The 14,568-nt window shown below is 49.2% G+C and overlaps 6 protein-coding genes across 6 annotated transcripts; 5 read left to right on the forward strand and 1 right to left on the reverse strand.

Moving 5' to 3' along the window:
• Positions 1-402: 402 nt before the first annotated feature.
• On the forward strand, positions 403-620 carry NFIA_094050 (uncharacterized protein; the record flags this gene model as incomplete). Its single annotated transcript, XM_001261681.1, has 2 exons — positions 403-467; positions 518-620. 2 exons carry the CDS (start codon positions 403-405, stop codon positions 618-620), a joined length of 168 nt encoding a protein of 55 aa, XP_001261682.1.
• Positions 621-3,315: 2,695 nt separating this feature from the next.
• NFIA_094060 (non-canonical purine NTP pyrophosphatase) lies at positions 3,316-4,037 on the forward strand (the record flags this gene model as incomplete). The annotated part of the gene is made up of 4 exons (XM_001261682.1): positions 3,316-3,495; positions 3,564-3,637; positions 3,703-3,884; positions 3,937-4,037. The coding sequence occupies 4 exons, from the start codon at positions 3,316-3,318 to the stop codon at positions 4,035-4,037; spliced, it is 537 nt and encodes a 178-aa protein (XP_001261683.1).
• Positions 4,038-4,656: 619 nt separating this feature from the next.
• NFIA_094070 (SDR family oxidoreductase) lies at positions 4,657-5,961 on the forward strand (the record flags this gene model as incomplete). Its single annotated transcript, XM_001261683.1, has 2 exons — positions 4,657-4,687; positions 4,736-5,961. The coding sequence occupies 2 exons, from the start codon at positions 4,657-4,659 to the stop codon at positions 5,959-5,961; spliced, it is 1,257 nt and encodes a 418-aa protein (XP_001261684.1).
• A 228-nt stretch (positions 5,962-6,189) lies between these two features.
• On the reverse strand, positions 6,190-7,338 carry NFIA_094080 (DUF3129 domain-containing protein; the record flags this gene model as incomplete). The annotated part of the gene is made up of 6 exons (XM_001261684.1): positions 6,190-6,468; positions 6,521-6,693; positions 6,744-6,791; positions 6,840-6,902; positions 6,954-7,163; positions 7,224-7,338. 6 exons carry the CDS (start codon positions 7,336-7,338, stop codon positions 6,190-6,192), a joined length of 888 nt encoding a protein of 295 aa, XP_001261685.1.
• A 3,599-nt stretch (positions 7,339-10,937) lies between these two features.
• cdpNPT (putative dimethylallyl tryptophan synthase) lies at positions 10,938-12,327 on the forward strand (the record flags this gene model as incomplete). The annotated part of the gene is made up of 2 exons (XM_001261685.1): positions 10,938-12,151; positions 12,219-12,327. The coding sequence occupies 2 exons, from the start codon at positions 10,938-10,940 to the stop codon at positions 12,325-12,327; spliced, it is 1,323 nt and encodes a 440-aa protein (XP_001261686.1).
• Positions 12,328-13,207: 880 nt separating this feature from the next.
• On the forward strand, positions 13,208-14,379 carry NFIA_094100 (glycosyltransferase family 32 protein; the record flags this gene model as incomplete). The annotated part of the gene is made up of 2 exons (XM_001261686.1): positions 13,208-13,689; positions 13,749-14,379. 2 exons carry the CDS (start codon positions 13,208-13,210, stop codon positions 14,377-14,379), a joined length of 1,113 nt encoding a protein of 370 aa, XP_001261687.1.
• Between the last annotated feature and the right edge of the window lie 189 nt (positions 14,380-14,568).

Genomic DNA, 14,568 nt, shown 5'->3' on the forward strand with positions numbered 1-14,568 from the left:
GTGTGCTGCGGTTGTTACTGTGATGCAACAAATGAGGCAGTAGTTTCATTGCCCCTAGAAAAATACATAGGGCTGCAGTTATATCATTGCAAGTTCCATCGTTGGCCACACTTTGCTCCATATCATAAGGCTCCAGATCCCGAGCCAGTTGAGCAACAGTCTCCCACTTCTTCTGCAATGTCTTCTTCTTTAATCCCTCCCCGATCAGTACCCCTGCGTGCATGTCGTTGGTTCTTTGAAGTAGGTTTCCACAGCCACCCTCCGGAGAGATGGACCGGCATCACTCATTTTGTCGAAAACCCTCCTCATCAAGCTATACTACTTGATGCGATCGTACGTCTGCCAATTTACACTACCATGTCGATTCTGATAGGTGTTGTAGATGCCCCCCAGTCTCACACAATGGACAATGAGGGCTGCAGTCCGGCCGCCAAGGAGGTGGCTACAGACGAGCCCGTTTTCGGAATGTCATACTTCTCCACGAAAGCCCTGTCATCGCTTCTGACATTTTAGCTAGTTACGGAATGCATCGTACGCCTCCTGTGCTGCCTGTTCACGGCAATTTGTATGTCTTGCAGGTCGCCCAGCTCATCCAACTGACGTTTCAGGTCCTCAAGTGATATTGTCACCAAGACGGGTGTGACTGAGGCGTATGTGGCCCCATGTGCATTTGCAACCTGGACGATTTCCCTTCGACATGTAATTACGACCTGCTGGGCTTATCAGCGGTCACCAAGGGGTGGTCTGAGTTCCTGGATACGAGCCGCAGCTTTCACTGATCGGCTGTCGTGGGGCTGTTCAAGGTCACCGGCAGCGACTATGTGCAAGTCTCGGGGAGTCAGTACAGTATAAACTAGGATACCTTTCACGGTGTAGCTGCAATTGTATTAAGCCGTTGGATCTCGCCATACTGCGAAACCTTGACCCAGTACCTTGTGAGCTACATTTATATCGAGCGTCCTTCGCAGACGTAGATTCTCAAGGGACTGGGCATATTCGGCTATTTGACTGAAATATAGCGCATATTATCGGCAAATCAATAAGCTTCATTCATTAGCCAATTTTGACATGCAGTTGAGTGGATCAAAGGGCGTTCCGGCCTCCTGTCTGTGACCCGAATGCTGCCCACGTCATCCAGAGGCTGCCTAGCGGGGAAGCGGTATTAGTAGTCGCACTCAGGTCTATCGTATCCTGTACATAGACATCCACAAGCTGTCACATAATTTCGCAATGTTTGGAATAGATTTGTTCGGCTTAAAGTCCCTCTTTCTTCAGATAGGACATGGTGGCCATCCTCATCAACTCATATCATCCCCTCTTACAATGGTCATCAGGGTAGTCTATACCTTATCAAACTATGTTATCTGGATACTAGCAGCGGTAAAAAATCAACAACAATCACGCATCCGAGTGGTCTGTGTCTCTGACACTCACTCCCAGCGATGCGACATCCCATATGGCGATCTTCTGATCCATGCTGGCGACCTGACCCTCCACGGAAGCGCAGCCGAGATCCAGGAAGCCATTAACTGGCTAAAGTCACTACCGCATCCCCACAAGGTTGTGATATGCGGTAACAGTGATCGATTTTTCGACGTCAATTCCCGGTTAGCCGACGATGGGCCGGTGACAACATCCTCAGTTGAGAGTGGCCCACGTGAAAGAGTCCCTCCGCCACAGGGATCTGGCACAGCCTTCGACTGGGGAGATATACATTATCTCCAGCAATCTTCAGTGTCTCTAACCTTCCCTGGCGCTTCCTCTGGTGTTCGACGGCAGATAAATATTTACGGAGCGCCGCAAGTCCCTTTCTGTGGCGGCCCCGAAAATGCATTCCAATACCCAGTCGATCACAATCCGTGGTCTGGCAACGTCCCTGCATCTACTGATATCCTGGTGACACACACTCCGCCAAAGTTCCACTTGGACTGGTACCACGACTCGCCGGAGGGTTGCCCGTTTCTACTTCAAGAATTGTGGAAGGTTCGTCCGTTACTACATGTGTTTGGGCATGTGCATACATCATATGGGTTAGAGCGCGTGCATTGGGACAGCTCTCAGAGGTGGTGTGAGAGGTACTGTTTGGGCTTTTCAGAGTTGTCCAGTACTAGACTGGGCCTCTTTGGCCGTACAGATTTCCTTCAACCAAGATTGTGGCGGGATGCTGCAATGGTTTTGTTGTCGGCAGTGTCTACCATTGTGAGGGAAATGGTCGGTCTGCGTCATAATGGGAGATCGTCTACTCTCATGGTTAATGCTGCTTGCATGAACGAAGATGGCTTAAAATTATCAAAGGAGCCTATAGTTGTGTACATATAGCAGCCCAAAGAGCAATGCCAGTCAATAGGCTAAAAGCCCTTGTCTCATAAAGATGAATTGAGTCTCGTGCTCGGATTGTTATTCTCTGAAACACGAGGATCATCCTTGGTATTGACCAAGCAAAGGAGACTCAATATTAATCACTTATTGCTCATTCATTGACTTTATAGATGATGATCAGCCCATCACTCAGCTAGGGTAAGTTCCACTACACATACAGTATTTCTGTTGGGATCAGCTTGAGCGACTCGGCATGCCCCATCCTTACCGATGTGAATGGTGCATTTTGTACAAGTGCTTCAGACTTCGGTGTAGCTGGCCGGAATACTTCCACCTGGAAGTGCATCAATCGCCCCCAGTTCTCCCCCAGCAAGGGAGTGAAAAATTGGGATTCATTGTCTGGTGTAAGGATTTTGCCAGCTGGTGCCCCTTGACTGATATTCAGCCATATATAGACCTTTTCCCCCGTGTAGTTATCTCTATGAGTCCGTCAGTTAGTGGTCACTAGGAAAGAAGATCAAGGACTTTGTCTCTAGCAATTCTAGGATGTAGTGTGACTTGTTACCGCTTTTGAAAGCAGTTAGGCACGTTACTAGGCAAACAGAACAAGCGGAGAATCTTGGAGACAGGGATACAGCTAGTTGAATCCACGCCATGTAACCTTCCCCTCATGTGCTTGGCATCATATTGGCCTTGTAGTAAATGTCGTGATCTGGGAGCATACGCACGCAGCAATCTAAAACGGAGCCTGCACCTGTATATATTACATATGCCTTATGAGCAATCATGCGCGCTTAAATGATATGTGAGTAGACAACCTGCCAGACGCACCTCTACCTGCTGTACTTAGCCAGAAGCCACAAGGCCAATCGGGGCACATCGGCACGCATAGAGCGCGGCTAATAAGTTCCAAGGCTTCCTACAATTTCAGATTTTTTGTAGTGCAATACTTTGATCTTCCCGCCCCGACTATTTTGTCAGCCGTTGTAGGCAACAATGGGCCGCGCGGAACCTCCATTGATCCATTTTGTGACTGGCAATCTTCGAAAGTTTGCTGAAGCCGAAGCCATACTTAGAAATGTAGCACGGCTCCGACGACATGTCATCGAGGTTCCTGAAATCCAGGGCTCGCTAGAAGAAATTGCACGGGAGAAGTGGCGTAATGCAGCTGCCACGGTATGAGGAATCCCATGCCCTTATCCTACATGAGAGCGATATCTAGCGCCACGATTAACTCTGAACAGATGAAAGGCCCAGTTTTGACGGAAGATAGTGCCCTTGAGTTTCGTGCTCTAAATGGATTGCCGGGCCCCTACATGTATGTGACTGAGACGCTTGGCTTGTCTGCCGTCCAGTGGATTCTGACCTCTGCTTCTCCCACAGAAAAGAGTTTTATTCGGCGCTTGGGAATGACGGACTGTGTCAGCTTCTGGCGGCATTTAAGGACAAATCTGCATCTGCTGTCTTCACGTATGCTTTCTCCTCCGGACCGGGTGTTGAGCCTGTTCTATTCCAGGGTCGGGTTGACGGTCAGATTGTCACGCCGAGAGGAACTAATGGCTTTGGTAAAATCTTAATAAGCTGGATTTTTAACCTTGGGCGATCTAATCTTTCTAGCCTTCGATCCAATATTCGAAGTCCAAGGGAAACATACGGAGAGATGGATGCTCAAACAAAGGCATGTCAAGCTCGCAGCAAATATGCCGGTGATTTACTGACAGACAGGTAGAATCAGTTGTCTGAACGATACATTGCTTTGCAAAAGCTCAAGGGCTGGCTTCGAGATCGGCTTGATTGACCATGGCATGCAGAGATGACTATGTGCATGTACATAGTTTATCTCTGGTCGGGATCTGCAAAAGTTCACTAAAAGAAGGTCGCACACGATCCCCTTGGCCCTTAGGCCCCCCAGTCCACAGTAATCCCCTTGTGGAGTAACAGGAATCTCCAGATGCACATATCTCGCCCGGTGGATTGGACCGAAGTCTTGACATCTGCCGGAGTCTGTTCCACCGGTTCAAGGGATCCTCCACGCAGAGACTGGGATATGGGCCAATAATGACCACTTTAGCTGCTGTGATCGATTACTCGGTTTCTGGCGCTAATAGTGAATTACAGTTCACCCAATGATGGTAGTCATGGAGATGCCGCTCTTCATGGCCTGTGGGTGATATCATACTTTGTCATAACCAGATCCTGAACATCAATATGTCCTTTTGCCGTAAATAAATGAGACATGCGTATAAAGATTTACCCTGCATAGGTCCTGCCATTTAATCTCTCCTATCAGTTTGTGAAATCATAAATAATCGATTATAGCTCTCCTTTGTCCTCAATATGCCATCTGCAATTGTTACCGGTGCAACCGGTAAGTGCCTATGTCACCAAATGAACCTCCTGCTGATATTCTCACTAGGAATCAACGGAAGTGCTATTGTGCGTCATTTATGCAAAGACCCCCGATATCAAAAGATCTACTCCCTCTCTCGCAGAAATCCTGGCGGCGAAAACGCAAAAATCCAACATGCAACCCTCGACCTCCGGGGCTCAGCCGAGGACATGGCCAGGAACCTCAAGGACATCTCCGCCGAGTATGTCTTCTTCTGCGCTTACTTGGCACAGGATGATCCAGCGGAATTGTCACGCGTGAATGGATTGATGTTGTCAAACTTTATCCAAGCATTGGAAATCACCGGTGCTATCAAGCAGTTGAAGCGCTTTGTTCTGACCTGCGGCTTCAAACATTACGGCGTCCACCTGGGTAATTGTAAGCAGCCGCTCGTTGAGGATGACCCTCTGCTTGAGGGCAACCAGGGTGGCACCACCTGGCCCCCAATCTTCTACTACGAACAGCAGCGGATCCTCAAAGAGGCCGCCGCACGAGGCCAGTGGGAATGGATCGTCACGCTCCCACAGGATGTCCTCGGCTACGCCCGGGGCAACTTCATGAACGAAGCCACCGCACTAGGTCTCTACTGCGCCGTCAGCAAGGCTCTCCCGGGGTCCGAGCTACCCTTCCCGGGTTGCATAGCCAATTACTTTGCCTTTAACTGCTGGACGTCGGCGAACCTGCACGCCAAGTTCTGTCTCTGGGCGGCGACTGCCCCCAACACAGGCAACAACATCTTCAACGTGGTGAACGGCGATACGGAGTCCTTCCAGAATCTGTGGCCGCGGCTGGCTGCGCGGTTCGGCTGTAAGATTCCTAACCCGATGTTCCCTCATGGAGGGACCCCGGACACACAGGGTTTTGGTAAATACGAGGCAACGACTGTGCGGATGCCGAACCGGCACCCGCTTGCTGTACACACGGACAAGATTGGTGTTTCGGCCGATGATACTCCCACCTTGTTTCTGCAGGTCGATCCGGAGAAATGGGCGAAGCGCAAGGACGTGAACGAGGCATGGGCTAAACTGCGTGATAGATACAATCTCGACCAAAGCGGATGGGACAAGGCCACGTGGGATTTCCTCACTTTTGCGCTGGGAAGAGACTGGAGCTGTGTTGCGACTATGAGCAAGGCGCGGCGGTTGGGATGGGACGGTTATGCTGATACTTGGGAAGAGCTCGAGGATACCTTCAGGGTTCTTGAGGAGGAGGGTATTTTGCCTCCAATGGACGAGCTCAGAGCAGACTTTTAGGACGCCATGTTCAACAGAGTAGCTTTGCAGGCAGAGATAGAAACCCATCTCCCGGGAGTACGTATAGGAGGTGCTTGGTTGCAAGAATACCCAGATTATTTGACTAAACGTTGGTTTCTATTAATTATACAAGCACAGTGTACCTAATTAGAAGCTAAAAAGCACGGTATATCAAACCACAGACGCGACACGGGAATACAAGGGGAGTCCTTTACAAGTTAGCACTTCTCACATCGTAAATGCAGCAGAACCGCCAAACGGCCCGGAGATAGCAGTGTTCCGAACACGTAGAATGCACACATTCTTGGCGGCACCGACTGTTCCAGTGCATTTCATCCCTTTAGGCACCTGGACTTTGACCTCGTAATCCATAGTGCTGGATGTTGAGAACCCTGCCACACCGGGGATGTTCTGAATCACTTTGGCCGACACAAATGCCTTTGCGTTGGTTCCTCCGCTGGACGGATCAATGTCGGCTGTGAGAGGTCCAGCGCCGTCTTGGTTTACCTAGAGTATACAAGTCAATATCGATCCATTTATTCCAGGGGTATCCTTTTACCTGATGATAAATGACTGTGACAACACCATCTGAAGAAGCGGTTGGCAGACCCGTGCTGGAACCTTTGCCAGAGTATAGCTGAATGCCATTCTCCTTGGTGCCCTGGGTTGTCATTGCACCGGACTTAAGACCTGGTACAATACTGAGGGCGTCATCAACCGCGGACTGGGCGCCTGTTTATCATATGAGCCCCGGTCTTCCTGACTGTAATACGGTTCCTTACTCTTGATAGTCCCACCCAGCGGGGTCTTGTCTGCGATGTCTTGGACGCCTACACAGTGTTAGCCTGCTCGTCTTGGTCCATGCAGTGACTCCATACCATTGAGAATAGTTCCACCGGCGTTAGTAATGACACTTGCAGCATCGTTGATCAGTTGTCGACCTGAGAACATATTAGCCCCATTGTTGCTGCAATTAGAAAGCATTCTCGTACGCCTCTCGGAGGGGGAAGCGCGACCCCTCTTCTCCGTCGCAGCGCCCATAAACTTGTTAATGACTGTGGCCGCATACACCGGACCAGAGCCCATAGTACGGCCCAAAGGCGAAGCCTTGATACCTCCCATTTCCTGGTCTCTGATGATTGCCGTGTCCTTTTGTCCGCCGCATGCCGCAGAGGGGCAGTCCCGTGGTACTCCGTCAATGACTAAACGTCGTTAATATTACAATCCATTGCGACCTAGGGCAGGGAGAAGGATGAGCTCACTAGTTAAGCCAGGCATGTCGACGCCATTGGCGCCTTTGATGCGGGTGACCAGGCCATGAGCACTAACCTGGCTCACAAGAAGTGCTGTCACAGTGAGAATGTCTTTGATCAACATATCGATGAAGTGAGATGGACGAGAGTAGCGGAAGCTCCTTGACCAAAGTATGAATGCTGGTTTTCTTGACTTGATACTTGAAAGAGCAGGATGCCAGACGCCCTTATATACTCTCATTCATACCGGTTCATCCCCTTTCTCTCATGCCCATGAGGCATTAAAGGTCTACCAAATCCACAACGTTGTGCGAGAAAGCTGTTGTTAGTAAAACATGAAACACCCCCATGTGATGCGGCCAGCTCCGATTTCCTTATGCTTATCCAGGAACCACATATAGATGGTTTTGGTAGACTTTTCTCTCGTTAAGCGAGGGCAGCGAAGGTTTGATCGACGGAAAAACCAGACTAGGTCATCATGAGTACAACTCCTGGTTTCACGAACGACAGGAGTCCAATGAGATTGTCAGATCAAACAAGTCAGGTTCTTCAACTTGTTTTAGACTGAGACTCGGGTAAGGGTCCATTAGGTAAAATGCAGGGGAACCACAGTTTGCCGGAGATCTATGACAAGTCTCCTAGAGTTCAACGTATCCTGAGCCTTGGACGACCACTATTAGTGATTATAAAGAACGTACATTGTTGTGAATGCCATGCGTTATATTATAGAAGTCATTCAGAGAAGTCCTTGAGCAGTAGCAGCATCCCACCAGCACACTGTATATCTCCAGAAACTTTTTTTCTCACTCGTCTACTCTGCGATGAAGGATCCTTTCCAGGATGCCCGGTGGGAATCTACAAGGGTCTGCCCATAGAGTTTGTTAGCTTTCTCACCATGTATTGGGCTTCCCAAAAGTTCCTTTACGACTTGCCTGGTGGAGGGACCGATACTTGAAAGAGTAATATGTAGTGATTCCCCTGCTTGGTATTCTAAAATTAGCCACTGTAGGGTAGTATTGGATGTGGGGAGACCAGCAAAATTGCGGTTCACGTATGGCTAGCCTTATGACTGAAACATCTGTCGATTGTCAAATGTGGAACTGTAGGCTCGGCTTTCATAGTCCGCACTCGGGACGATCCATGTGATTGCCAAGTCGGTATACTTCGCTTAGGACGTTTGATCGGGATCTGAAACACCATCCAGCCTGAAGTGGATTCTTTGAGGAGATCATCGATTGCGAACAGGTGTTTCCCTCTGCATGCCTCCTCTACATGCTATCATCACCTGCAGTCTAGGCCCCTGGATGAGGGAGCAACTGGCCACTTCATTCCCACTAGCAGGCAGCCACCAACACACCTTGTTTAGTTGTTTCAGTTTACCCAAGTGCAGTTTAGACTCTACCACTCTGGGGAGATCCTAATTTTCAGACATGCCCGCTAGTTTGCCTAACAAGACGACCATTTGGTTCGTCTTCACCGACACAGATCCATACGTGATAATGGCATACACTTCCATTTGTCCCATAAGATCTGCTGCCAACTGTAGATAAGGCCTGGAAAGGCTCATCCAACACCCGCCAAGACAATCCGTCGTTGATTTCGGTTCCTTGACACGACTGTCTGAGGTTAGGGGTCAATCTGTGAAATAATGGAGAGAAAGTGTATGTGTTGTTAAAAAGCATCGGGAACTGAAAGCCACAAAGCACATGTCCAGCTGGTGTTACCCTAGTTAGGTATCCTTGGCAGGTGCTTACGACCCAGAGCTAATATATAGGTTCATTAAGCTCTACATAATAATTTGAAGGCTTTTCATACACACATATAAGCCGACACAAAGTTTGCGCCAAAACTAGGTCCTCAAGTAGAATCCTCCCAGTTCCGAGAGAATGCAGGTGGTTGCTCCTGCAACAATTTGCCTGGATTTCGATCGGAGACACATCGAAACAGTACGGCGGGAAATTTCACTACATTGCCGCCAGTCGAATTCGCAACTGGGAGTGATACCACATGCTCGCAAGTGCTGCTCGACGAACACAACCCTTTTCGATTTCCGGGGCTAGCAGACGTAGACAAGACATATGCTGCTGTGTCCACGTGGACGCCTTCGTTTCACTTTTTTTCCAGTTGACCTTGTGGTCTGATGTAGAGATATTGTCTTGCGAGATGAACAGGATCCGCTGCACGAGAAATCATAGCCGCGACGCCTGCCTCGGGGACATGGTGACGACTGGGCTACTGTTTGATGCACGATATCTTCAACCCAGGCCAATAGTGGGTAGAATCTATCGGCACAATGACAGTACCAGCCTTCAGAACGGGGAACTCTGCCACAATTTCGTTTCGCATATGGACTTTCCAAAAAAGACTGGAACCAGAATCCCGGATTCAGTCAGCATTCTGCTTGGAACGAGATATTACTCAAGACTGCGTACGGATATATATATAGTGACACTCTTTAATTCGTCATACGCGAGCGTCCCGTCCGATCGGAGGCGTCCGAGCATGTCGACCGATGAGATACTGTAGGCAGCCCTTGTCGGTCTGGGGAGCAGATACGAGGCGCTATCTCTGAATTGAATGCAATGCTCCCAATGGTATGCAGTGGAACAATGAACCGGAGTAGAAGGGAGGATTGCAGGGGAATAATTTGCTTTTAGTTACTAGTTTATCACGGGGCCTTTACCAGCGCCATGACCTTGTTCTATACGACACTCACAGTCCTCGGACTCTGTCCAGCTACCATTCAGTTGTTCTAGTCCTCCGTTGTTCAGCTTTTCCATCTTGTGGTCCCCGCTTTCAACGGAACTCATACATTGCTTTTTCTTTGTTTTAAGGTCGGTAGAGGAGAACCGGGAACCGAGGAAATAAGGGCCATATCACGGCTTCATGTAGCACAATGGATGGTTCAGGAATCTATTGATCACACTGATGTGTCGTATAGACGTTCTATAGCCACACCAGGCTCAAAAGGCCGAGCTGAAGAACAAAGTTTGATGACCGTCAGCTGATTATGCATATGTTACGAGTGGCTCACCTACATTATTCGGACGATCAATGAATTACTCCGTATCGACTCTGTTCCAGTATCAGACTGGTTCGGATCCCAGTAACAAACAGTGACATGGTCCAATGGGGAGTTATTGTGTAGCGAGATAAGCCACTTAGCTGCAGAGCTATCACACAGACCAATGCAAGCCCCCTGCTGGGTTCCGGCATATTCCAATCAAGTAAGTTGCCAATCGCTGGGAATGCATCTAGAACCTCGACACACTCATGTTGGCAAACACGAAGCTGGTGTGAACTATTCCGAAAGATGATCTATCATTTTCATAGGGTACAGTGACTGCCATGCTCCACCTGCATGATTGATCCACACTGCCATTGCATCCTGTTCGAAATAAGTTCTTACTTGGCATGAGAGCGATCGTGGCTGCCACTACGTCAACTCGTCTACGAGTGTTACACAACTTCAAGAGATACAACTGGTAGACATGGCTCCGTCACGAAGTGCCACGCATATTCCCCGCTCATGCAATCAAGATGAGAGGACGTATGTCCCTCGTTCACAAAAAGCTGAGTCTGCCCTTCCTTTCTTTCCTTCACATTTCCCCATCTAATGTCGATCGTCTCGAGCCTCATATTGCACAATATATGAAAAGTAACTCCTGAGAGACGCCGGAGTATTCGTGTCCATAATTATACTTTCCCTACGTCGGATCGCAAATGGACGGCGAGATGACCGCTTCTCCTGCTGGCATATCTGCCTCGGACACATCTGCCGTCGACGAGCAAGCGGGTCAATCTGGACAGTCACAGGCTCCGATCCCTAAAGATATAGCTTATCATACCCTCAACAAGGCACTTCTCTTCCCGGATATCGATCAATACCAGCACTGGCATCATGTCGCACCCATGCTCGCAAAGGTCCTCGTCGACGGGAAGTACAGCATCCATCAGCAATACGAGTACCTGTGTCTCTTTGCCCAGCTCATCGCCCCAGTGCTCGGTCCGTACCCGACAGCAGGAAGAGACGTATATCGATGCACACTGGGTGGTAACATGACAGTCGAACTAAGCCAGAACTTCCAGAGATCAGGATCGACGGCGCGGATTGCGTTTGAGCCCGTCCGCTACCAGGCGAGTGTCGGCCATGACCGATTTAACCGCACCTCAGTAAACGCGTTCTTCTCCCAGCTACAATTGCTCGTCAAAAGCGTCAACATAGAACTGCATCATTTGCTCAGCGAGCATCTGACACTGACGGCCAAAGACGAGCGCAATTTGAATGAGGAGCAACTCACAAAGTACCTCACAAACTTTCAGGTGAAGACCCAGTATGTTGTGGCATTGGACCTGAGAAAGACTGGCATTGTTGCCAAGGAATACTTCTTTCCTGGTATCAAATGTGCAGCCACGGGTCAGACTGGATCCAGTGCATGTTTTGGAGCAATAAGGGCAGTCGACAAAGAAGGCCGCCTGGATAGTTCGTGTCAATTAATCGAAGCACATTTCCAACAAAGTAAAATCGATGCTGCTTTCCTTTGTTGCGACCTTGTTGATCCCGTGCATACTCGATTTAAGGTCTACATCGCCGACCCTCTCGTTACCCTCGCCAGAGCGGAAGAACACTGGACACTGGGCGGACGACTGACAGATGAGGACACCACAATTGGGTTGGAGATCATCCGTGGCCTCTGGTCAGATCTCGGTATCATCCAAGGTCCACTCGAGCCTTCGGCCATGCTGGAGAAAGGGCTCTTGCCCATTATGCTGAATTATGAGATGAAAGCTGGCCAGCTACTTCCCACGCCCAAGCTCTATATGCCACTCACAGGGATTCCAGAAACCAAGATAGCTCATACAATGACTGCCTTCTTCCAGCGACATGATATGCCAGAACAAGCAGAGGTTTTTATGGAGAATTTGCAGGCATACTAGTGAGTTAACAGATCGCTTCCCATTCGACATTGCGTTTACCTTCCAGCAGCTACTGACTAGTTGCAGTCCAGGTAAAAATCTGGAAGAGGCGACGCGTTATCAGGCGTGGCTGTCCTTTGCGTACACGAAGGAAAGAGGGCCGTATCTCTCTATATATTACTTTTGGCCTGAATGACCGTTGGGTAATTGCACGGTATCAGCAATCACTAACGAATAGGAAGAGTCAATTAAATTGCGCTTCATCATGTTTGATATGTGGGACTAGGCCAAAGATGTGACTACAGGGGTCACAGGCTGGCATATTGTCATCCATGGTGTAATATTTATTTTCTACCCTTGTACTTTCCTTGCGTGGGTTATCTTTATGACAAGTAAAGTGATACCGGTACATGAATGAAGCTATATACCGTCCTTGAATGGTTATCCTTACGAAAGTCAGCGGCGTACGAGAAACAGACACGAAATAATTACGATAGGTCCTTCCTTATGTACTTACTACTATATTTAGACCTGCCTATCCTCTATTCTACTTTTTTACTGGCTTTGTTGATGTGAAAAGTCCACATTCCAATGCCCGGCCCAGTTGCCGCATGCAGAACAATCCGGTTGGTGTCTGCCCCAAGTGATCCGCATTGGGGATGTTGGCATGTCCATTTGGCTAATAAGATAATTCATAGGAATGTCAGTGTGGAATGAGGCCATGAGCTTTAGAGTTCAGACACTGTCATCAAGGCACTTGGTTATCATTACACGAGAACTGAGGCAAGATCACTCTCTTGTTGCATTCGGGGAGATGAGGCCGTCGTCGAGCCACTTCTAGAAACATTGTCCGGCTTTAGCAGGTGGTATATGCCTCCAGACAGTCTTGCAGCCATGGTTTTCCTGGAATTATTCCAAGGGACCGCCTGAACCGTACTCTTCACAGGTATTGTATGTAACCCTATCAAAATCACCGCCAACGGATAAGTCAAGATATGTAATATCCTCCAAAAGCCCTTAGAATCCCATTATCCATCATCGACTCTTCTCGACCGGCACAGGAACAAGCCTTCATCATGCACTCGGACTCTCCATCGTTACTTCGTTGGCTGAGGGCACAATGCTCGCGCCGGCGCTATCAGTGCGCCTTTGGAGCCGCGATCCTGATTCCCCTTCTATTCCACTTCCATACGACAGTGGTTCCCATTGAATCCTCCCGCAGGCTGACATCGCACTTCTCAAAGCCATCCATGGCCCGCGAGGTGTCAGCTAGAAGCCTTCTTTCACGCCCAATCTCGCAGGACACCTTCACGATTCCCAAGATCATCCATCAAACTTGGTTCCCGGCAGGGAGCAACATGTCCGAGCGGGCACAATCATGGGTACAGACCATGCGAGAACAGAATGCGGACTGGGAATGGGTTCTGTGGGACGATGAGACGAACAACCTGCTTGTTCAAACCTATTTTCCGTGGTTTTGGGATATTTACTCAGGACTACCGAAAGAGATCCTGCGAGCCGACCTTGTCCGCAACTTTTACATGTATCTCTTTGGCGGGTACGTTCTTTGTCCATTCTTGCAGTGTTATCAACGCTGACGGTGTTCTTATGCTACAGAATGTATGCCGACGTAGATACTGAAGCTCTCATCCCTGTTGAGCCGCTCTTCACCGGCCATGGAACTTCAGTGGCGTCGCATCACAAGACTCTGTCCTCTTCGCCTCCCTCTGGATCTCCCTTAGTTCAGCGAGCATTCATGGGACGAATGTCTCATAGCGACGACCTCATGGCCTCAGCAGCGGTGCCTAACGGGTGGATGGCGTCTCCACCGGGCCACCCGTTTTGGCTCATGAACATCATCTTCCTGATGGAGCATCCCGAGGGAACCGGCGACGGGTCTGTAGAAGGACTGACTGGGCCAGGCGTGCTCAGTCTCATGATCAAGCATTATTACGAGAACTTCAAGAATGAGTCATTGAGGCAACATGTCTGCGATCGGGCCCAACAACGGCAGCCCTCTTGGTCGATTTTCTGCGGGGAGGAATATGTGCACAATGAAAAGCTAAGGGACGCGCTAATCCTGCTTCCGCGCCAGCAGATTTATCCCTACAGCTGGGCGGACGACAGAGACTCGGTCTGTCTGGCAGCTCACGATAACCCCTTGTTCGATGCGGACGAGTGTAAACGGCTCATGGATGTGGATGCCTGGCCGAGTTATTTCATTACCTACTGTACTCATTCTTGGTAGTCTAGTCTTGCGCTTTCATTACATTTGCTAGTCATGTTGTCATCTGCTGCAGTCTCAGCGATGTACATATTTCTGACCCTATTCCGTATCCTCTTTAAGTTCACATTGGCAAGTAATAAGTTGATAACGCGATTTGAGGCCAACCATCAAGACCCTTCTGCCTGGGTTTATCGTCAATTATACGACAAT

The sequence above is a fragment of the Aspergillus fischeri genome, genomic scaffold (assembly GCF_000149645.3).
Source record: "Aspergillus fischeri NRRL 181 1099437636262 genomic scaffold, whole genome shotgun sequence".
In the NCBI taxonomy this organism is placed as follows: Eukaryota; Fungi; Ascomycota; class Eurotiomycetes; order Eurotiales; family Aspergillaceae; genus Aspergillus; species Aspergillus fischeri.